We start from the raw sequence: 24573 nt of genomic DNA on the forward strand, positions 1-24573 counted from the left end.
TCTGAAGGGAAAATAGCTGATTTGGCAGCACTGCACCTGCAAAAAAAGGAGAATAATATATTGAAAAAATTTACATCCTCAGCCCTTTTGAATACCCTTGAAACTTTTAATAGTTTAACTGAAATGAGATATAGAAAAATAATGAAAGCCGAAAATGTGTATTTTTTTTTTTTAATATTCATAATTTAATGATTTTTAAAATGACATATTTGGGATAAATATTCATCATTTAATTATTTGTTAAAATAAATATTCAAAGTCAGGAAACTCTCAGCGACTTCCAGAGTTATGTTTACCCTCTTTAATATCATACCCTTTCCCTTTCCCAAATGGGACCTCGACCACCTTTTGGGCCTTTTCTTTCTCTCTTTTTTTGGCGCTTGGCAAGGGGCAGACGGCGACTTCGTCGCTTAAATATTTTTGAAACTGTTAGGAAAATGAATGGAGGCAGGTAGCAGGCACTCTGTTTCTGTTGCTTCTGTTGCTTGTTGCCACTTGAGACGCTGCCATGTCCCCGCCGCTCCTCGTGGGCCATAAAAATTGTACGCCACATTTTGCCATTTTAATGAATGGTTTTCTTAATGCAATGTTTTTCGGCTCGTTAGGAGTGAAAAAACCACCTGCAACATCGGAAATATTCTGGCTGCTTTGCACGACTTTAATTTATTGAGTAATTTAAAGGGGAAGGCTGGGGCTGGGTCCTCGGCAACAGGATACACTCGTGCCTGTGCCCCGTAATAGATACTTTTAGGCAATGGGCTTTGACTTTTTAATTAGACTCTTTTTGGCGCTCTCGCTCCATGTCTCTCTCTGCTTCAATCTGTTTGAGGGAAATCCGCTTTTCGTAGAGGAATTTAATTAATGTAAATTTGATGAAAGCAGCACCCAAGGTCAAGGGGGAGGGTGGCACGGGGCTGGGTCGGCGTGCCATAAACTTCCGATTAATTGGTAGAACGAAGGTGGAAAATACTCCCATTGTGGTGCGCCCCGAGGGTTCACAATTTGCGCTACAAATGAGTGAACACATGTGTTGCAGGTTCCCGGAAACCTTTATCCCTCCCCAACCCCTGTAAAAATTTTGGTTCCTCCCCTGGGGAATCCCCATTTTGTCGTACATTTTTCGTACACATTTTATTTGTTGCGTGCGAGATTTTATCTCCATTCCACGCCATTGCTTCTGCCAGCATCCCCCAGTCCCTGCCCCGCCCAGTCCCTGTGCCACCTTTTGTCATCGCTCCTCTGCCTCCGCCGCCTTCTGTTCGCTCGGTTTTGGGGCGGAGCCCTGGGCGCGATAACAAGTATCATAAATCCTTTGCTTCTTGTAAATGGCACCCGAACAGTGGATCCTTAGCAACGGTGCAGACCAGAGGCACGCAACAACCCAACGCCCAACGCCCACCCCCACTCCCACCCACTCCTCGGTTTCTGTTTCGCTTTTGGCCATCGTTTGTTATTGTTTGCGGTTAGTTGGACGCTGCCACCTACTCCCCACACATACATATCCATACATCAAGTCAGTGCCAGGTCAGCTCCTCAGGGAGGGGGTGGTGTGGCGTGGGCTGGCATGGGGTGGCCTTGGGTGGTGTTGCATCTTTCCTTAAGTTTACCCAAGTCGCGGTTTCCAGCTAAACTTGAGCGAAACTTTAGCAAGAATCACTAAACAGCGGCGGCATTTGCGCTTCATTTAGGGCAAAGCAAAATAAACAAAAGCCCTTGGGAACTTATTAACAAATGGATTAGAGTTTTGATTAGGTGGAATTCTGACACATAAATATTATAATTTATTTATTTATTCTTAGTTTGCTTTATAACTCCATTCGCAGATCGTAATATTTCTGTATTTTTTTGGATTCCAACGCAGTTTTGTTCCTGGTTCCTGCTGCCAAAAAGTCATTTCGCTTATGTGAAATTTGTACAGAGTATCAGCAGAATAAACAGGAATATTTGTGATGAATTTTGTTGCTCTTTTTCGGTCCCTTTTTGTTTGTTTTAATTTCTAAGCTCACCTTTCAATACGCAAATTAAATTATAATTTTCGGTCCTCCGCCAGCCGCTAACCCTCTCCCTGTTCCTCTCCCTCTTTATTCCATATTTGCCTGGGGAAAATCATAAACTGCCACTCCATTTATAACACTTTTCCAACTTATCGGCTGCTGTTTGCCCCGCTCTCTGCCCACCCCCCCCCCCCTCACAGCTAAGCTGCAACAAATTTTCCCTGCGACCATTTGCAAAATGGAAAAGCGCTGCCCCCAGTCTCCTCTCTCTCCCCCCTCTCTCATGGCTCATTTTTCGGTTTACGTTTTGGGCTGTGCGTGGGTGTGTGTGTTGGTGTTGGCGGCGACAATTTGCTGGCCAAAAAAGGGATTAAAAAGTTGCCAGTGCGCTGGGATTTGCATTTATGCTGAGGGTGGGGTGATGTGGGGGGAAAACATGGCAGAGGCGTGTTGGATCGAGTGGGGAGGATCGAGTGTTGGGTGGGGCGTGGCACTGGGGCTGGGTGTGCACATTATGCCTTGGGGGCCATGTCCGGTTGGGCAGTGTGAAAATTTCTCACTTTCTCTGTTGACTCTTTCCACTTCCTTTCCCGCACACCCTCTCGCTCTTTCCCTTTCCCACTTGTGGTTAAGCCATTTGCATTTCAAATCTCACCCACACACACACACACACACACCCACACACATACGCCTACGACAGCTTTTCCTCCTCGTTGGAGGACTGCTGCAGGCCCGGGCCACGTCATGTTAATAAGCCCCCGTCCAAAAAACCACACGACGGCCTTCCACTGCCACGCCTACTGCTGCTGCAGGCTTCAGGCTCCATTTCCGTTCCTGTGTCTGTGGTCCTGGTCCTGCGCCGGGCCCTGGTTCTGGTCCTGGCAACATGCGGCTAATGCAATCTTGACAAGCGTTGTCCCGCACAACCGAAAATGAGGCTTGACACTTTTGATTTGGTTTTACGGCTACCGAAACACACACACACACACACACACACGCACACACCCAGGAGCACCCACACCAAAAAAGGATCAGCGACGGGACGAACGATGACGAATTTTTGATGCCTTCTGAGCCTACCAGAGCGAGGGGGACATAAAAGCTGGCGGACAGCAGACAGACAATGTCGTGAGGCGACTTTTTGATGGCCAAAATGTGGCAGAAATGTGTGCAAAAAGGGGTAAAGCGACAGGGGGGAGAGCATGAGAGATGGCCAATAAAAAGAGTGAGTGATGGGTCGGGGGTCAGGACAGCATGAAATGCAGTGGTGCAGCGATGAAAGGAAATAATGGACTCATTAAAGGGTCATAAATAAGGCAGCAGCTTTGAATATTTCAGCATTTAAGAGTAAACATGTGGTGATCCCACCTTCAATTTGAAAACCTAAACTTCGATAGGTTTGGCGCCAAAAACCATCTACAGTGCATTTTAACAGCGCTCTGTTATGTCGATAGTTGTTTATATGGCCGCAGGGCATATTGAAAACCAAGGGTGAAATGTACCCTGCAAAACAACATTTACTAAGCGTGCGTTTAGAGAGAAACGACAATCAAACAACAACAAAGAATAGCAAAAAAAAACAATAAGAACTTCAAAAACCAATCGTTCTAAAATGTCAAAATAATGAAAAAACCCCAACAAACTTTGAATTTGGCGCACATATTAGGCACCTAACAAGGGTCTGTTTCCAGCAACAACACACTCGCTTGGGGCACGCAGAAATGAGCGCCCTCGCTCTCTACGCTGAGCGAAAATCCCACTTCGCTGGTTTTGACTCGGGAAATTCTCTTCTGTCAGGGAAATTGTCTCCGCCAGATACCATTGTGAATGGGCCATGTCATATTGTGAATGAGCAATGTTTTCCTATTGTGAACGAGCATGTGCTGCCCACTTTTCGTGATAAAAACTTTGAAAACTCGAAATCCAACTGCCGGCCGCGGACAACGAAATACGGAATTTTGTCTTACTTGGCCGAACTACGTGTATAAATATACATATTATTTATATATATGTACGTATATATATTTGGAACATCCCTAGGAAAAGAGCGCAAAAATATTCGACGCGAACAAAAGGAAACAAAAGAGTTAGTGTCGAAATTTGGGCCGCGTTTTCCCACAACAATTTCGAATATTGTTGCAAAAATATACAAAAATACAACAGCCACGGTCGGGTGTTCTTTTTTGTTGTTATCGAGCGCCGTTTCAAGTAAATAAATATAATTCTCTCGGGCTTTGCAACAAGTCCGTGGGTGCCGGAGCAGCGGGGATATTTCGGGTTTTTGCGGGCCACAAAGAGAAGCTTTGAAAGTGAAAACATACGCACACACACACGCTACGCACGCACGCACACACGTGTGTAACGACGGGGTACTAAAACAACATCAAAACATACGCAAGAAAAATCAGTTTTTCCTCGTTGTAAAAGTGCAGTGCGAAAATGGATTTGGAAGCCGACAAGAAAGAAGAGATAAACGAAATGAAAAGTTATAAATAAATATATATGCCATGAGGCGGCGGCAAGAGCAACAACAACAAAGAGAAAAAAGAAGAAGAAGAGCAGCAGCAACAACAAGCAGAACATCAGCAACGTCGGGCAGACAGTCACAGGGGACGTGATTTCTCTTGTGTTCTGCCTGTTCTTCTTCATTCCCCCCCTTTCCCCAGCAGCCAGCAGCCACCCCTTGCTGTTTCGTCTCCCTCCCGCTCTCACTCTCTTCGCAGCCAGCCAGCAGCATTTCATTCAGGCAACGAACGAACGTCGCACATGTTTTTGTTGTCAATTTGGTGCTGCTTCTCCGCTGCTTTATCCTGTAATCCTTTATGCTCGCTGCCTTCGTACTCAGTTGGGATGGATTCGATTTTTCTCACTCTCGCTCTCACGTTGTACGTCTGCTGGCGTCCCGCAGCATCCGAGCACCCAGCAGCAGCAGCCTCTCTCTCTCACCCACACATCGTGCACTCAGCTGTGGCTGCGGCGGCGGCGGCTATCTGTGTGTCTGCTTTGCTCTGCTCTTTCGCACTGCTGCTCCTTCTTCTTGCCGTTGTTGTTCGTCCTCTTCTTCCTCCTTGGAAATACAATAAAATCAAGGAGAATCAAATAAATGTGCGCGCCACATGAGGAGCAAGAGGATGCTGCTGTCTGTCGTCTGTGATTTATGCGAGAGAGAACTGAAAGCTTCCCCCCGAGAAATGGAAACAACACTCCGCCTTTGTCTTGTGATTCACCAAAATATTCGAATGAGAATTCCAATACGAATCTAAAGAAAGAACGAAAATGTGAAAATACAATTGAATAGTTTCTGGCCCACTGTACCGCTGCTGCTGGCTCTCATTCACGGCATCTCGCCAGCGCCATCGCATCTCTTTTTTGTCTCGCGTTTGCGCCGTGTTTTCATTTTCGTTTTGCGTTCTCTTTTTTTTTGCGCATTTCGCTTTGGCAATCAGCTTCTGTTTTCCTTTAAACATCCTGCAAGCTGCGGGAGAGGCGGAGTACATAGTCCCCAGAGCAAGCAACCCCTAACAAAACAACAAAATTTTAAAACAGAATTTATCGTTTGTGTTGTGTGTCGTCTGTCCCGCTTGCACGCACGTGTGCGACATTCAAAACTAGTGACCAAAGTGGATATAAAACAACAAAAAGCAAAGTGCAAAATTGTGTTTGAATAAAAAGTCTTCGCATCGCCAAATATTTCCCCATAATTATGTTAATAATTTTCCCTTCCCTGTTCCCTTCTCCCCCTCAAAAGTAAGTAGAAGAAACCACAGAAATAAAGCTTGAAAAAGAGCTGCAAATTGTGCCAAAAAAAATAAATACAAGGAAAAACCAATGAAATTGATGCAAATTTCAAAAGAAAAAGTGAACAAGCAGTGAAGTAATCAAAGGCAAAACCAAAACACGCCATTTGTAGAGCAGTGTAATATCGCGTAAAGCCGAAAATAGAAGGAGAGAGGAAGGCAACAACATAATTCGCGACGCCAGTGTTCACATAAAAAGCCGTCAAGCTGTGGGGCTCAGGGGCATTTTTTCTTCCTCCGCAAGGAATGTATTATCCGGTAAGACAACAGAAACAAACAACAAGAAACATTTCCAGTCGTATATATCACTGGCACAGACCAAACACACAAAAAGAAACATCAACAAAAAGCAGGACAAGAGACAGAGAGACAAAGAGGGAGAAGCTACAATGGCATTAAAAAGTAAACGCGGCTCAATTTGCTATTTGCGGTTGTTGTTTGTTGTCCGCCACTGTGCTGTACAGTAGCGTGTTTTTTTTTTCTGCCAATGCGTGTACCCTGTAATGGATCGGCAGGTTGGGGATGGTATTCGGTTGTGTTTGACTTTGTAATGGGGAAACGGGGCAAACGTTTCCGTGGCCCAATAAACATTCCCCGGCGGCTGTACGAAAAGAAAGACAAGCATCGTAGCAAATGGAATATTCTGGAATAAACAAAGTTTGTCCGTTGTATTAGGAGTCTGTGTGCAGTGGGGGGTACATGTTAGTCGGCATAATCTACTCTCCGCCACTGTTTACTTTTTCTTTCGTTTCGCTGTCCGCTGTCCAGTGTGTCTTTTGTGTTTGTTTTACTCTCATTGAAAGGCAAATCTTGGCTCGCGCTAAAATCCTTATTAGACGAACATTTCTCACTCTCTACTCTCTATGTCTATAAGGCCGGGCTCTATAGGCACGATGTTTGCTCACCTATTTGCTCAGACAACAACAAATAATGTCAAATGTTGAATTCACACGTGTGGAGAGTAGAGGCAAAAAAAACCACTTCCAAGCTCTCGCCTCAGACAATTGTTGACTTTGTTGTCTGTCGTCCGTCGTTTTCCTTTACGAATTTATATGGGTTACAAAGTAAGGGAGAAGGGGAGACGACCAACGACAGACAATCCCCAATTTCTGCTGCTGGTAATTTGATAGCCAAGAACCCAGGGAAAAAAATGCGGGTTGAATTTGCGGCTTTTTGGATTTGAATTGTTTATTGATGTGCCCTTGAGAGCTGAGGGTATTGTAAATTATGTTAAATGTTGGTAATTAATAGAGGAAATGGGTAAAATATAAATAATAAATGTTTGAAGTTGATTAAGTATATATTTTCATAGGTTTAAAAAGGAACAAACTCTAGTTGTTAGCCTTACTGGAAAGAGTACATTAATTTCGGTGCTGCATTTGTGATCTGCTTCTGGTCGCTTCGCTTCTCGTCTTCCACTTGACTCTGTGGCCGTCACAAAGTATTATTCTCATTAAAATCGGATATATATAGAATTCCCTCACAACATTATATAATTATCGCTTGCCTTTGCTTTTCTCGCTTTGGGATAATGAGCCCCAATTTATTGCCTGATCATTTGATACTCTCAACGTGTTAACACAAGAACTGATTTTCTGATTCTCTGTTTCCCACGTCTCTAGCCATTGAATTTTGTGTATTAATTTATGCCTTTCTTCTTCTTTTCGTTGCAGGTACGTTTGTTTGATATGCTAATTCCTATGGGCATGATTGATAAGGAAGTTGGCCTAGGCCAATGGTTAAGATTTTGATGAATGGCTGGTTGGTGGGGAAGCGAACCGAAGCAAAGCGGCCATGGAACGAGACATTGACTTGAATGCTCAGGCAAGAACAAGTCTTTTTTGGATGGGATCTAGGTCCACCAAACAGTTGATTGAACAACGAAATCAAAGGGTTTTACTGTGATTATGAAAGAGTCTTCAAATGCAACCATAATCGACAGTTTATGCTGTTCAATTTCATCACAATTTCATCAGCTATAACTCGCAACATGCTGTATTAAATATTTAGTTTTGGTTTGAGATACAAAAACTTTGCGGTTAACTGCGCACGCACAATGGACTTCCTCTGATCTCTCTCCCCATCTGGACAGCAAGTAGCAATTTATGCCAACAAATGTCGACGTATAACAGTTTTATGCAATTTATGTGCAATTTTTCAATTTAGCCACCGCACTCGGGCGGCCAGTGGAAGGTTTCACTTAATGCGCCAGAGAGCCCCTCTCGGCCACAAGCGTTGAGTTTCATTTTGTTTCATTTCATGTGAAAAATGTTTGAAAATTGAGTTGTTTGCTTAGCGGCTGATGACAGCGAGCGGACAGTCTAGTCCAGGGAACTTTTAATTGCAATTAATTTGAGTGACATTTGCGAAAGGCAATGCGGACAGTGAACGATTGGGAAATTATAGGAAAACTTGTAGAAACTTATAAAATTCCAGGAAATATTGCATGAGTGCACAACTTGTGTAGAACGAGGAGGAGTCTGTAATAAAGAGAGAGAAATTGAATATTTATTGATTCTTGTACGCATACATCAAACGGCACTGTATCTCCACTCGCTTTATGACTGATTTTTGTGGGCTATTAATTATGTTTATTTTACATTTTGATGAAGAAACCCCTCAACAGACGTTCCGTTCGTTTGAAGGTTGTTTGGCATCTCAAATGAAATTACTTTCACTCAATTAGGTCTTGTTTATGGGCTTACATTATCCGGCCCTGGCGCATGTGTCCGACTTTTACTTTTTTTGGGATGGATTTTCCATTTTTCCATTACCTAAAAGTGGTCATCAATCGCTGCCCCGCCCCGAACATGGGGCGGGAACTGATGATTGGATTGGATTGGATAGGTTCTAGTCATATTTCAATTTTCAATTTTTGTCTGCCCTTGATTGATGATGCTTCTCCGAATGTAGGCTGGAAGCAGCCTTAGAAACTTCTGGTGGATGCTGCAAAGTGTACCCAGACTCTCTCTCTCTGTGTGTCTGTTCGAGGCCCGCATCTAATTGAGGCCCGAGTCTGTTTTTCCAGGGCAAATGATATGACAATTTATTTCAATTAAAGTTGATTTAAAAAATTGCCGACCATTCCACGCAGTGCCCACCCCCACTCTCTCTCTCTCTCTCTTAGCAAGAAAAGCCTGATTCAAATATCCGCCAGTCTCCCTGCGTCCCACTCGCGCTCCTCTGCCAAGTTATGTAAAAGAGGAATTTCACTTACTTTCAAAGTGCATAAAGATTTAATCGGCTGATTTTCGGTATTGAATAATTGAAAAAGTAAACCTGTAGGAGGGAAATGTTACATATTGGAATGTAATCTAATCCCCCGCCCATTAATTGGGGAATTTTTCACATTATAAAGTGGGGTGACTGCGTGGTGCCTGCCTGGGGCAATTGAAAGTCAATTAACCCAAAGCCGTTAATCGTTAAAGCGATCTTCCAAATGCATGTCGTACCTGTTTTTGTACATTTCACATCGCAAAGCAGTTCAAATAAAATTAGCGAACGAGTAAATTAAATATATGAAAGCTGAAAAACCAAACAATAAACATGAAGCATACCCAGTACTTTCTTTTTGCATACAAAATTACAATTTTGGAGCTATAGAAAGCATAACACATTCAAAGTTCGTTGCAATAAACTTCAGCAAATATCCACCCAAAACAGCTTTGATCCCAACCATTCCATCTACCTTTCCCCACTAAGCTTACAGGGTATAGATTACTGCTAAACTGCTGTAACCGACACAAGTTCACAGCTTGAGCGACAGAGAGATGAAAGAGCAAAAGATAAACAAAACAAACACCCGGACAACCTACGGCCATGTCGGATGTGAATGACCGAAACTTTATTGAGCTGCCCCTCCGCCTCAATCCCCCCACTGCGCGTTGAGGTGTCGAACGTTTAGGCAGAGCAGCAGCAGCCCCCACATGCAAATTATTCGGTTCAACGACGACGGCGCGACGCTAATCGCAGGTGTCAGTCACACGAGTGTCGCCCTGTCTCGCTCTTTCTCTGTTAGCTACGGCTGCTGGCAATTAGTAGGAGCGTCGCACGCCTGCGCCGTGAGTCAGCAGCAGCAGCAGCAGTGGCAGCCGCAGCCGCAGCAGCGTCAGAGGTTGGCCAAACTGTAACAGGTTTCGTCGCCGCCCCCCGCTGTCACACTTTTTGCCATTGTGGTTGCAGTGTGCGAAAGGTAACGGTAGCTGTAGCAGCTCAACCAGATCAAAGCGAATCTCTAGGCTAGATCGGTGACATAATACTTTGGGATACCCTACAGGGCGGGTATAATAGCGGCAGATAAAAGTAACTTTTGTAAGCATTAATGTAATAAAAATCGTTATCCAGGGTGTCTACGTATTCGTTACACCTCCCGTCTAGCCTTTCTACATTTAGCGGACAGCTCAAGTTCAACGAGAATTCTGCTCCACATAACGGTTACTGTAGCAGTGCAAAAATGTAAAAGAACTCGCAGGCCGTTCCATTCCATTGACCGTTAAGGGCATCAGCCACACAGAAGCAGCTTTTCTGATGCCGCTATCAACTGCTTGATCTTTCTCTGTTCTCCTCTCCTTCTCCTTCTTGTTCTCTCTTGTAATTGCTACATTAACAGTTGCAGTTCATTCTTTACGTTACAGCAGCTCTTTTGGTTCCACTTAACTTCCATTTCGTTTTCATTCAAGCGCTCAGTAACGGCAACTGTAGCAGCAACTTAATTAGTTCCATTTCCATTCTGCTTTTGCTCTGCTTCCCCTCTCTCTCTTTTTCTGTGACTATCTGCAACGCCCCCACGTGCCCTCGCTGTGGCATTTCGGATCTGTGGGACGGACAGACACCCGCGACAAATTTTTATTATCGCCTCGATCGTCCGCGGCCTGTCTCTGCTTTTGTTTTGCTTCTTTATTTATTGCTCGCCGGCTTTTGTTTTTATTTATCCCAGCGTGCTTGTCGCTTTTCCCTCCGCTCGGCGCTAGTTTATATTTTAGATTTTTCTTTTTTAGTTGCCGCCACCATGGATGATATTATTCTTGCGGTGTTGCTGCTGTTTGACTACTAAAATTTACATTTTATTTGGCCCCGTCATAAACGGGATTTTATTGGATGGGGAGGCGATGTTGTACGAATATATTTAAATATTTGTTCTTTTGTTTGTCTCTTTTTATATAAAAAATCCAAATATTTTGCGATTGAGTAATCGAAAATAAGGTTGACAGAGTCAAAGCTACTACAGCGCGGTACAGAACTGTTGTATCGAATATATTTAAATTGAGGAAATGAAAAAAATAATGAAAAAGTGTTGGACAGGTCAAAATTGATTGAAAAATTGGTCTGGTTTTTAGCAGTTTTTTGTGGCATTTTTGGCAATTCCATGTTGAATTTTTGTGAATATATTCTCTTAGTTTTGTTACGCACTGTATTTCTATGTGCATTTTGATTTGCTGTCGCTCTGTTTATTTTGGATTTCGTTTTTTAGGGTTTGGTCAACCAACAACAAAAAAGTAAAGTGGCTAAACAACTTTTGAATGGTTTCCAATACAAATAATTGCTGTAATACAAGTTTTTTGCTAGTATTTTTGTGAGTAGATTTTCACCAATTTGATTGGAGTGATTGATTCTTATGCACATGAAGCATTTACTTAATTCTATCAACGGATTTATCACCTTCTCCCAGCCGCTTAAATCTGTTCGTATCTGATTCATGCCACAACCGGAATTATTTAGAGACATGCAGTCTCGGTTTATTTATAGATTGCTGCATTCATTCGGATAATATCGCTGTAAATATCTTTCATAATTGAAAACTATGCATAATTTATGCAAATCCAATTAATCAACAATTAATGGGAAGCCACCCCCTTCCAGTCCCCTTCCCCCCGCAGCAACAATGTGTCTCTCATGCATATTTACACGATTTTTAGCCATAAATTCTGCTGCCTGCCAAAGGCGGGACGAGACGCGCTTTTGTGACGCCGTTTCGGGAATGTAACTTTTTGCATTATGTTTTTTTGTTGTTTTCTGTTTTTATTTTTTACTTTTCATTTAACGGCGCCTCGGGGTTTCGCCTTTTCGCTGCATTTAATTTATTGCCCAGTTAAAAATGTGCAAATGTTGCTACTTGTTGGAAAACTATAGATTTCCCTCCGCCTTTATTGCTGCCAATTAGCATAAAGCGACACCCAGACTCAGCAGACCCATCAGCCGCACAGGCTGGAACAACAAGGTGAACAAGTCAGGTTGCATTCGAAGATGCGCTGCACACACGTAGAACGAATGGGAGAATGGTTATGGGTATGGGCATGGGGGGGACAGACCTCCAACTAAGGCTCTCTGTGGCTCTGTGGGTCAGGCATGCGGCTGAGGTGGCGGCGCCATTGTTTCGTCAGACCATAAACGAGTCGCTTCTCTGACATCATCATCATCATCAACATCAACAACGGAGCACAACCTGACCAACTTCTGACCTTTACAGCTGTCTGTTGTCGACCTTGATGCTGCTGTACAGATGCTTCTGCTCCTCCTTTACCTCTTCCCTTTATTGCCTTTTAATTATTCGCAATGGCAAATCGAAGTTGCATTCAGACCTTGGGTGAATCATACTCTGAAGAGCATTTATGAAGAGATTTTTGCGGCTTGGCACTGAGCACTTGTAAAAATTAAGAGGAATTGCAGTGGAAATGTTTCCTTGTGAATATTCTCGAAATGCACTCCATTAAGCTGTACTCTCGTTTTTTTTTCAGTACATTCCCTCAATAAATTTCTCTGTCATTCTCTTCCCAAATGAATTGTGATTCAGCTTACGTTTCCCTTTCCCTTTTGTTCATCTTCGACCTCTGTGGTGGATCTGTGACATTAACCCTTTATGGGTACAGTAAAATATTCCATTAAATAAAGAGCAATGTTTTTTTAAGGTCAAAGATTCCAATGTTTCCTACTGAATTTATTGGAAATATTTGGACGCTTTAATTTTACCTTAGGGAAAAAATCTGCAAAATTATTCATGATTTACATCCAAATTTGTACGCACTCTTTCCAGTTCGCACTCTTAATTTCTGTCTTTCATTCTCTCTCCAAAACACCTTCGGCGCTAGTTCCGTTTCCCCTTCCACTACCGATCCTCTCTGACCTCTTCAAGTGCATCTGAGGCATTAACCCTTATGGCTGCCAATATCCCATGCCGATCACCCCATAAATTTTCATTAAAATGTTCATGTTAATTGCAATTTAATATGCACATGTGAGAATGTTTTTTTTTGAATTTACATTTTTTTGTTTGCCTCCAATTGAAATTGATGTCAAAATCGTGCTGCAGTTGAAGGCCAACCAGCAACAGGCCTCGCCAAAAAGCAGAACAGAAATATAAGTTTTAATAAACAAACAAATTAAAACTATATAAATAAAAACGAACGCAAAGGCAGATGGCCATAAAATTCAACAATTAACCAACAGAACGTCAGTGGCAATGAATAAAAAAAACTGAGTACAAAAAAAATAGATAAATTATGAAAACTTGAATGTAAATGGATATCATGAGTGTGCATATGACAGCATAGTTAAATAATAATTAATGCAATTAAAATATGTAAAATAAAAGAAGATGAAGCCTTCAGTCGCTCAGAGTGAAGATATATTTTAAATATTACAAAAATATTATTTTCGAAATGGTTTTGGTTTACATTTTGTGTGTACAAAGATTAAGGTAAAAAATATAATTTAAATTTAATTAAATTGTGATAATTTCCATTGGCAAAAGAGCGACTTCCCAACTTTCCTTCCATTTATCCTTAATTTTTCCGAGCACTTCAATCCTTCCTTTCTCTCCCTCTTCTTCATTAACTCATTCTGAAACACTTGCAATTGGAAAATCCAATTCCACTATTCCCTTATCCTTTTCCAGCTAACATTTGCTGCTTTTTTTTCCGTGCCTCCTCAACTAATTCTCTTTGATTGGGAATTGAGTGTGCGAACGGGGGAACGGGGGAATGGGGTAACTGAAACTGAAGTCCAATCGTAGAATTTCCTGCCTGCCAAAATAGACAATTTCCTTTTCTTATTAAATGTTATTTGTATTTCACTCACAGGCGAAAATGAACGACGTTGAAAATGCCTGCCTGCCGTCCGCCGCTTGACTATTTATTTGTTTTTAGCTGCTTTCCTCTCTGGCAGTGTCCCTTTGTCCCTTCAATCTGCCCAAGCCCCCTCCCTCGCGCTGCCGTTGCCGGGGTCTGTCCTTTGAACATCATCCAATTACACAGCGAACCGCACCCGAGACACGTGTGCAGCATCTGTTACCAAGTTGTGTGTGCCCGTTGCCCGTTCCGTGCCGCACTTGGAATCGATTGATGGCGTCCGTCGTCGTCGTCGTCGTCGTCGTCGTCGTGGAGAACGCAGAACTGCTGAGCTGCCGGATAGCGGAGAGTGAAGTGGCGGACAGAACGACGGATGAGCGGACGCACGGACGGACAGAAAGAGCAGCACACTAAATCGGTTTGGTTTGGTCCATTCCCTTCGTGCTAAACGCAGTGAAGTTTGGCAACGTTGCCGCGCCACGAACTCTCATTTTGATACCCTACATTAGCAGAGGGTATTTGGACTTTCAGCAGTTATTTGCCGTGCAGCAAGGGGACATTTTTTCAAGGGTATTTGATTGTTTTACCCCCGGCAAAGTCTTTGTTTTCCTTTTCTTAAACAAATCAAATTGCGAGTCGTGTGATGAAAGGAACCCCAAATGAAACGCCACGAAAGTGCGGGGCAGTCATGGGTTAACTGCGTAACTCGGGGGTCAGGGTCGTTCTACCAAGTGCAAAATAATGGCCAAGGAGGCAACGACAGCAGTGAAAGAAAACTCATACATATTATATGTTGTACCTCTAGAAAAAACATGTAGAAAGAGTGCAGGGAGGGGTTAATGGGGTGGTGGGTGGCTGGATGCCAAGTGGCAAGTCCAAAGCCAACCCCAGCATTCACCATTGTGACATTTAAGAGGCTCGCACGAGTGGCAGAAGCTAAAAACACACACCCGCAAGAACACCCTCGAAGCTCTCTCTCTCTCTCTCTCTCTCTGCCACACCATCCCCTTCCCGCCCAGCACAGCTTCACTGCCATAGAGCACTCCACCCACATTCGCAATTCCCAGAGCAACCCTCAGGGCCAGGCCGCGCACCATCGCCGGGAAAGGTGTGAGGTGCAGGCTCTCCCAGACGGGGAGTCCTGCTGCTGCTGCTGCTCAGTGTGTGGCCCCACAGGACCCTTCTCGTTTATATGTATCCCTGTGCCTCTCTGGAGGAGCATTGCATACTTTGTGGCATGTGGCGTGTGGCGGGGAGGGGGTTGGATGCCGCTGTTGCTGCTTAAAATAATTAAAAATCAATATTTAAACTATGCCGCAGTGGGAGAGAGCAATGAGATAAGTAGAGACTGGCGGCAGACTCGACAGATGGTCAGTCAATCGGAGAAACATTAAAGAGGAAGTTTCAATGGGCAAAGAAATCTGCAAACTATTCGTAGAAGTTCAGTAAAGTTTCTCTTAAAGAAATAGACTCTTGGACTGGTCAGAAGTGGGGGTGAATGTACCCTCCATTGCCGTAATTTTATCGCACTTCAAAAGGCCTCTCCCGAGCCCCGCCAGCATATCGTTATAATTTTCCTCTTTTGGGGACAATTTGCATAATTTTTCACACAGAAAAAGATGAATTTAATTATACTTTCCTTTCCATTACATAAATTTCTGGTAATTTGCATATATTTTTGATCCTAGAAAGAGACTCCCCAGCCACTGTCCATCCAGCTACAACCTATGAGTGTTTCTTGGGAATTCTCTTGGTTTTAAAATGATTTTATTTGTGTGCGTAAAAGCAGAAATAATTATTGCAGATTAAATTTCATTTTAAATGATTTTCCGACAAATTGCAAATCAATGAAATTGGCCAGAACAAAAAATTGTTGCTAAAATTTGTGCAAAGTCTTGAATAAAATATAAATAAAACGCTTGAGGTCCTCGATGCCACACACACGCGCGCAACACTCTTCGGGTGGTCCGTAGTGAATAAATCACAGAGAATTTATCACAAATTAAATACTTATAATTCACAGAGTGAACCAAAAAACTCAAATATAAGCTGAAATATGCCCGATGACAAGTTGAATTGATTTATAAACTCAAGTGAAATTCTCAATTGCAATTTTATGGAAATTTCTCAGTTTGATTTGTGCGGGCAAAGAAAAAGGCTTTCTGCCATATATCATGCCAGGGATCAATTGAGAGTTTAACAAGCGACGCAAAATATATTACAGAAGATTTTTCCCGTCAGGAAAATGAAACGCAGAGAACTGCCAAAAACTTTTAACGCACAAAAGTGTTGCCATGTGCGGTTTTTCGCTATCTCTTGTGAAACTTTTCCCCCGGGGGCGACATTAATTAACGCCATTTTTCGCCAGAAATCAGCCAAGCAGGCAGCCCAGGCAGCCAGTCAGCAGCCCCGCATTAACATTGTCATTGGTCTGATAAACGAAAAATGTCCCACATCAGGTGGAAGTTAGTGAGGTTCATTAAATGCTCGTCACAGTGTGGTAAAAGTGTGTGTGTGCCCCATTAGATATAAAGCCCAATAAGCCTGCATATAAAGGAGATTAGCACTGAGCAAAAACACTTGAGTAAAATTCAAGAATGTAATAGAGAATAGTAGAGATTTAAATCAAGAAAAATAATGAATAAAGCGAAGGAATCAAGGAACAAATTCGAGGTAAAATCTGCCTAAATCCAGAGTGAACTTCTGAAATCAATAAGAATTTTTTACTGCAAGAAGAAACTTAAAAAATTAAGATTTTCTTCCATGGAAAATCTTCAAAAAAGCGTAAAAAATATTTATATTTTTCAAATAGTTTTCTTGCAGTTTTTCGCGTAATATTGGAATATTTATTTATATTTTTATTTATTTATGAAACCATAATTTATTCAATAAATCCGTTCCATTGCGTTGGAACATAGTTTACCATTTTCCTTAGTGTACAACTCTTATGTCAACTCTCAGTCCACAGTGTTGCTGTCGTTTCGGGCCAATGACAATTAGGTTGGTGATAAGATAAGCCACCAGAAAGCTGCCTGCCTAAACCAATTTCGGTTCGTTGGTTGGTTGTTTCGATGGTTGTTGTGGGAGCGAGAACGAGAGCGAACCCCTTTTTATCTCAAAATTAAATGGCGGCAGCTGTCACACACACATACGCACACATACGCACACAGAAAAGTTCGAACTTTGACTTTGCGTTTGCCATTTTGTTGGGTTGATGCTGCAGGGTGGGGAGAGGGGAGATGGCTTCAATCACAAAACTTTGCCACACGCAAAATTAGTCGCTTTTTTGTTGCTGCTGTTTTTGGTTTTTGCTATCTCTGGCATACATGTTACTGTCATAGCACACTTCTAGCTATCTATCCAAAGATACAAAGATATTTTTGTAGTTTATTGTAGATACATAAATGTATCTATTAGTTGTGCTGCCAATCACCGTTCGGTTCGACTGTGAAAGGAATGTGCGAGAGAGGTGTGCCGTGCCTGCCACATGGATACAAAAACCCATGACAAGGCACAAAAAATCAACACAAAATGTATCTTTCAGATACATGCAGCAGCGGCAGTCGCAGCAGCGCCGCAGCAGCCTGACAACTTAATTTTGTGTGGCTTTTGCAATTGTCTTCTCTCTCCTTCACTTTTGGGTGCCGCACACCCCTCTAATACCTGCCGCTCTCCCCGCCCCACACTCTAATTCCCTGCCGCTCCCCCTCTCCACTGAAAGATGATTTCAATTTCCAGTCTTGTCAGAGAATTTTCAACATAAATTTACATTATCCCCCGAGTGTCGGCTCAGAGATCCCATCAGCCTGTGTGTGTCTCTGCCGCATGCCTCATGCCTCATGCCTCATGCCTCATGCGTCGCATGTCTCTTCATGCGTTGATTGCTTTAGGGCGGTTCCCCCATGCGTCATATGTGCGCTGATGCGCCTTCTATATGCCCCACACACCCTCTCCCATTACTGTGCGGAGAGCTTTTTACCCTTTTCCCTGCTACTTTCCCATCCTGTTTCCTCTTTTTTTTCCTACCCAAAAATTGCTGTTAATTACATCGTTGCAATGTGGCCACACACTGGCCAGGAAAAATGGCACTTTTTCCTACCATGAATAAAATATTAATTAAAGACTTTTGCTCGGACATCCGCAAAAAACAGCAAACAATCAGCAACAACAACAACAGCAAAAAGTTGAACAAATTTCGGGTGCGCGTGGGTTGAGGATGAGCCAGCGGGCGGGCGGATGGAGGCCGCAACTTTGCCATGAAAAGTGCCAGAAATGTCACGTGGGGAAAGTGATAATTAAAAGGCCACATAAAAAAGCGGCGAGTGCGTGTTTTCCTTTGTTTTTTGTGTGCGGAAATTAATTTAAATTTTCCAACATAGCAACAACAATTTATAAACGAAAATCGCAACTTTTGGGATTATTTTTGCAAGCCGAAAAAGATATTGAATGAGCTCTAGAAATGTCTTTGGCATTGTAAGGACTTAATGTGGAATTAAGCCAGAGATTTTGGGCACAGTCTGCGCTGAAATTTGACCTACATTTCGACAGAGCGAACAGCTGTTTCTGACAGACAGCTAATTTTATCTATGAGAAGGCACATATCCTGCCTTGTTCATCTCCAGATGCAGATTCGGATGCTGCTGCAGCTGCAACATCTTGCTGTAACACTTGAGATAGTCAGAGCGAGAGGGAAGGGTGTAATTTATATAGTACTTAGACGAATGTATCCAGTGTTTGTCGAGCTCCTCTGGTGTCGTAATAAATTTTCAAATGTGTCCGCCTCTGTCTCCGTCTCCCCTAGCCTACCAAGTAAACTTTTGTGCTGTTTGTGCATTTCGGAACCTTGGAAATTGTGTGCTCTCTGCCGCTTGTTGTCATGTTGAATGCAAATTCAAAACATGCCCCCAAGCCCGCTGCCATCTGCTGCCGGCGAGCAGCAGGAGGTGTCGAGGAATCATTGACTGGGACGGGAGAGTAGAAGTTTACGCAAATATTGTTGAGCATTTCTCTGTTTCGTCGAAAATTAATTAACTTCACAACTCGCCCATAATCATAATAAATCAACAATAACCAACGAATGTACCATCACATTTTGGGTGATTTCTGCCATGGTTAAGCCTTACGCTTTAGCTCCATTCATTAGGTTAATTAAAAGTACAACGAAATCTACAACGAAATTCTAAATCATTTCGTGGGTTTCCTGCTGTCATCGAAGACCATCATTAAGTCGAAATTCATTCCCCAAAAGCAATTAAAAGCCTATGGCAAAAAAACGTATTTAAATCTTTAAATTTTGAAACAATTCAATCAACAAAGAGCACCAAAAATATATGCACATGGAGAAAAAAGTTTTGTATTAAAATTAAATATAAAAAATATTAAAAAGATTTTATGTTTAATTTCTTTTAAAATCAAAGTAAATTCTCTTAAATTTTTTTTTTAAATTTAATATAATTTTACCTGTCTTTCGTTTTACTCTGCCACTTTTCTCCCAGTGTATTTTTATAGAATAATTAATCAAGAAACAAATTTAAAAGAGAACTGCCAAACGCAGAGAACTTTTGCTGGAACTCTTTTTGTTTCCTTCTCTTTTTTTTGTTTATTTTTTTGCACGCTTCAAACTTCAAGCTTCAAAAGCGATCTCTGTCCTTGAGTCGAGGCTGTCCAGTCATCCACTCGGCAGCTCTCAAAGCCCTGTCTATTGGATGGGCATTTTCGGTGGTGGTGGTTGAATGTCTGGTCTGGTTTGGTCTCTGGTCTGATTATGACACTGCCTCTTGGAAGCCTTGTGCCGACCCGACCCTCCATCTCCCACCATCCTCCACTTCGTATTCGTATCAGCAGCCGCAGTAGTAGTTGTCGTCACAGACCGTCGCGCATTAGAAGAACCGGAATAACCAGTGGAAAATTGCGCCAACATCATCCACCATACATTCAGCAGCAGGCAGGCCCAGGCAGGCACAGGCGGGCAGGCAGAAAACGCGATTTTGCGAGTGCATTAAACTCCGGTTAGTGACAGTGAAAGTGGTTGGCCCGCAGTTGCTAACTGGGCCTGAATGTCTGTCTGTCTCGTCCGACGACTGGGTCTGCTACAGTTACATGACCAATTTTCATTTTATGGAAAGGATTTGCCAAACCTTGCATTAAGGGCGTAACCAACACAAAAGCGGCGGGCACAACATTTGCAATTTTGATAAAGGTTTTTCCATTGAATATAAAAAGGGGAGAATGAATGGGTTTCAGAATGAATGATTGAGGGAATGGATATGTGATTAAAGTGGAGTTTATTAGCAGAAAGGGAAGAAGAATTGAATGCACTATAATTAAGATATATTTTTGATTAAATTATAAATTCTTTGGCTTGCCAAATGGTAATAAAAAGCAGTGAAATATTATGAAAATTAATTCCAAGAGCTGCTGGCTGGTTTACTCCAAGTTTAAGAGCGGAAAGATCATTCTTCTCTGGAGTAATTTCTTCCTAAAATAAGAACAATCCCAAAACCCACATCTTCCATGGAAATTCTACTTTAAAAACCATCAAAATTCAGCATCCAAATCCTAGAAAGAGTCATCCCATATTCGTTGTGCCCATTCTCCGAATGTTTTAATATTTTTCTTGAGCGGAAAATAAATATTTCTGTATTTCTGTATTTTTGTGGCGTTCTGTTAGTGCTGCAGCTTGCCACCTGAATGGTTTGTTGCAACACAAATATGGCGACGATGCGCGCATAATTTGCCATTTCCGGTGACCAAAAAAAAGAGAGAGAGAGAGAGAGAGGCAGTGCGAGGGCCAGGGGCTATGACGTGTTGAGGTGACAATAATTTTTCATATATTCATTTATATGCATATATTTTTGGTGTTCTTTTTCTTTTTGTTTTATTTTTATTATTTTCCTTGAATATGCACGCGCGAGTGGCAATAATTTATTCAATCAACGGCGCGCCACACACCACAGCAAATGAGGCACTCTCCGTAGGTACTTTCTGTGGGGCACTCAGACTCACACACACACACACAGCAGATACTCTCTGGGCTAGCGGCACTTGGCATGCGAGAGGGAGCAGAGGAGGAGCCGGGGGGGCGCTGCCGCCGCCTAAATTGTCTAATGATGCCATCATTTGAGGCGGACACACAGCACCGTTTACGATGGTCGTCGTCGTCGTCGGTACCCGGGCTTTGGGGCTAATAAAAATGTACGCATTGTTGCTTGGGCCATGAGGCAAGACGCACGCGGGGAGGCTCGCTGTGGGGCAGGAAATGCTGCTGCCAAACACAGGAAGCAACACTTGATGCGCAGTTATGAAATGGAAAAAGCAAAAACGAAACCAAAAGAGATACAATATGGGGAATGAAAGGGAAGGCAGGCCTGCGCTGAGGAGGATTGATGGCCGCCTCGTGTGGCAACAATAGGAGCAGGAATAGGTAGTGATATCTATGGCCATCAAGGGAGCAAGTGCGGCACACGGGGCAAGCCAAACACTTAGACGGAGATGAACACTGAAGTAGCTGCCTCAGCCTCATCCTCATCCTCTTTCTCTTTATTTTATTTAAAGAGAAAGATACAATCTCTTTTGCCAGCCATCAACAGATTTTGTTGTTGTTGTTGCTTGTTGCTCAACGGCTAATTGCATATTGTTGCGCCTCGCTTTTGGCACCTGATGGGCCATATTAAAACTGCCAAAAGAAAAACTGACATAAAGGCAAAGAGTATCCACACAGAACGCTATATGCTGTGGGCATGTCTGAAATTGAAACAAATTTGTAATGACAGACAGACAGACGCAAAGAGCACAAGGCGCACATGGGACGGGCAGGCTTTTGCTTGCGTAAAAACATTTCTAAAAATTCTTATAAATAGAACTTAAAGATCTTGTGGATTTTAAAGATCTTGCGGACTTTAAAGATATTTGTATATGCTTGAGGAAAGTTCATAAACCACACAAACACAAATCTCCTTGCGCAGTTTTGATGTAAAACATACTTCAACGGGGACACCCCTTTGTGATTTGTTTCTGTGGCCATAAGCTCTGAGGGGGAAAAGCCACTGACAAATTCCCTGTAACTCTGCTGGCTCCCTGGGAAATCCACACCATTCGTGTGTACTTATGTCCAGCTTCAATGAACTGACAAGCTCCCATCATTAGCCACACAAAAAATGAGGGGGCGAAAAAAGCACTCGACTCGTGTCGCACTCGCCCTCGCCCTCTCCCTCGGCCCCTTTGCTGTCAAAGAACTTATGTGCTCGCATTTCTTTTTGGGTGCAAAAGAACCGCAACGAAATCGATGACTCTCCTGCAATGTTTTTATGCTCGCCGCATCGCTAATTCGAAATCATCCATCAAGTTGCGCCAGTGAAGGAGCAAAAAAAAAGGCAAACCCCAACAAGTCTCTGGGAGCCAGGAGCCAAAGAGTCATTCGTTCAGTCACTCAGCCAAAAAGGGAGTTCATTGTCGTTACACCCACAAAAACAAGTAGAGGGAAAATATTGAAGGATATAAACTGGGAGGATACCCTGTATTAGAGTTCATTTATGGTTTTAGAATGTGGAAATAATCGCAATTGTGGCTTAAAATTAATTTAAATATTTATAGATTTATTTTAATAATTGAAATAAATATTAAATTAAATATTTTATGGAGTTCAAAATGTAAGCTGTATATTTTTGAATGTAAAAAGTCTTATTGCGGATTCATAGATGTGGAAAAACTAGAACTAATTCCTCTGCAGCTTATAGTCTCTTGGGATAAAGACTTTCCTCAGGATCTTTTCCATCCTTTGGCTGTTTCTTTCGCACATGCTGCTCCTATATACCCTCAAAAATCCCAAATGCACAGGGTATACCAGCAAAAGGGAGAAGCGAAGACAAATGCAATCTCCTTCTGGTGTCTCCTGGGTGTGTCTCTCGCTCTCTGGTGGCAATGCAGCGGAGACAGCAGCAGGGACAGTCCCCCAAAAACTTTTCAACTCTTTTGTCTCCTGATGACAAAAGTTTGTTGTAGGCTCTGCTCTGGCACTGGCTCTGGCTCTGGCTGTTGCTGCCACAGACTCTCTGCCACCGCTGTGTGCTGCGACTTTGACAATGAATTTCGCCTTAAGGCAAAGGCACAACAAAACAAGGCACACACAAAAAATCATAAAAAACGAACAAAAATCCTGTTTTGTGTGTTAAGGAATGAGGCAAAACTGGTTTTGTGGTTAGTGCGGGGGGAGGAGTGGGTGTATGGGAGTGTGTAGTGTGTTGTGGGTGTGGCAGAGACTGGGGCACAGTCTCAGTCGGCTACGTCATCAAGGCAACTGCCTTTTGTGGCAGCTTCACAACAACAATGACGGCGGGGCAGGCTGGCAACTTGACTGTGGCGCTGACAAAAGTGACAAAGCGGCGAGATTGATGCTACCAACTGGGGCATGTCTTGGTCTGGTCTTGGTCCGCCTCTGGGAGGGAGGGCTGCGGATTATGCATATTGATGGGTTGCCTTTTGTAGGTGCAAAAAAGGTACAAGGCAAATGTATGGAAATTAATAGAACACAATGGAGGAAGGTCCCAAGGAATGCCTAGAAAATGTTCAAAATTTCGTAGAGAACGCTTCAGTATTTATTAAAAATAAATATAAAATAAAATAATATTTAAATGAGAGTTCCCACAGAGATTTTTGAGAGTTCTCAGCGGTGTTGCGTCCCTTTTTCTGCTGGATGCTAAACCTCATCTCAAGTGCCCAAATCTCAACCTTTTTTCGAGCACGAATCTTTTCTCATAACCCTGCCCATAATGTTCTTCTTAGTTCTTAGTAATTTTTCTCCATCTAATTTGTTGCTAATTACTTATATTTTTTTCTCTCTCTTCTCTCCTGCCTTTTGGGCAACTTTTTCATTACAGGTAAGTTGAAGAACTCATAAAATTACACGAAGAACCCAACGAAATCCACGGCGTAAGTTTAATTAGCAGCCAGCCAAAAAAAAAAAGAGAAACAGAACTTCACTTCACGCCTTTGGAGGCAACTTCAGTAAGAGGAGATTTGGTCATAAATCTTGGCCGAAAACAGGTGCTCCAATGGCTCCGAGAATGGCCCCTCCACAAGTAAATTGAATTAATGTTGCCTCCCTGCCCCACAGTGCTGAGATGAGGCCTAGAACGAGATGGCGAACGAGACAACTTTTTAATGTTTTTTGGCAATTTTATGCTTAATATTTTCGTTACCTGCTGCCGGTCCTAAAAACTTCGCCAGCACAAAAGTCAAGATTCCAGATTCAGGCAACCAGATGCCCTCCAAAAAAAGAAAGATTTTTCTCAAAAGATAAACAAAAAGTGAAACAGTAAGAGATAGCGAAGAGAGGGACAGCGAGGGACAGGGCTGAGAGACAGTTTTATGTTTAATAAGATCCAAAATCTCTGCGGATTATTTGATACCAAAAAAATTAACTTTTTCTTACCTTTTTGGCCTGCCCCCCCTAGGGACGCCCACACTTTTAGGGCTAAATTTTCTGCTTTGGCTGCGGCCACCTTTTCTCCTTGGGTTGCTGCTCCTTCTCTCCTTTGGTTTGTCTTTCCCTTCCCTCCTTTGGTTGTCTTCACCTCCCACCTTTGTGGTTTTTGGTCAAAACGCACGAATTTTATATTTTTTCAATTTTTGTTTTCTTTTCTTGTTTTCTTGTTGACTTATTCCTTATCCATTTTGTCCAGTTTTCTTTTTTATTTTTTGTGCTGCTTTCGCTTAAGTTAA

The 24573-nt window shown here is 42.6% G+C and overlaps 1 protein-coding gene across 37 annotated transcripts in view; it reads left to right on the forward strand.

The window, feature by feature from the left end:
• The window catches only part of LOC117895375 (ecdysone-induced protein 74EF), a 94118-nt gene that overhangs the window by 5127 nt on the left and 64418 nt on the right, over positions 1-24573 (forward strand). Inside the window, exons 1-2 of one of the 37 annotated variants that reach the window (XM_034802965.1) lie at positions 3906-4005; positions 5743-6049. The exons of 35 other annotated variants lie outside the window; for them this stretch is intronic. In XM_034802965.1, the coding sequence (XP_034658856.1) occupies positions 6038-6049 (12 nt within the window). In that variant the 5' untranslated portion in view covers positions 3906-4005; positions 5743-6037. Of the gene's footprint in view, positions 1-3905; positions 4006-5742; positions 6050-24573 lie in introns of those variants that run through there. One more of the 37 variants, XM_034802986.1, reaches the window with a different exon arrangement.

This window comes from Drosophila subobscura, chromosome J (genome assembly GCF_008121235.1).
Source record: "Drosophila subobscura isolate 14011-0131.10 chromosome J, UCBerk_Dsub_1.0, whole genome shotgun sequence".
NCBI lineage: Eukaryota > Metazoa > Arthropoda > Insecta > Diptera > Drosophilidae > Drosophila > Drosophila subobscura.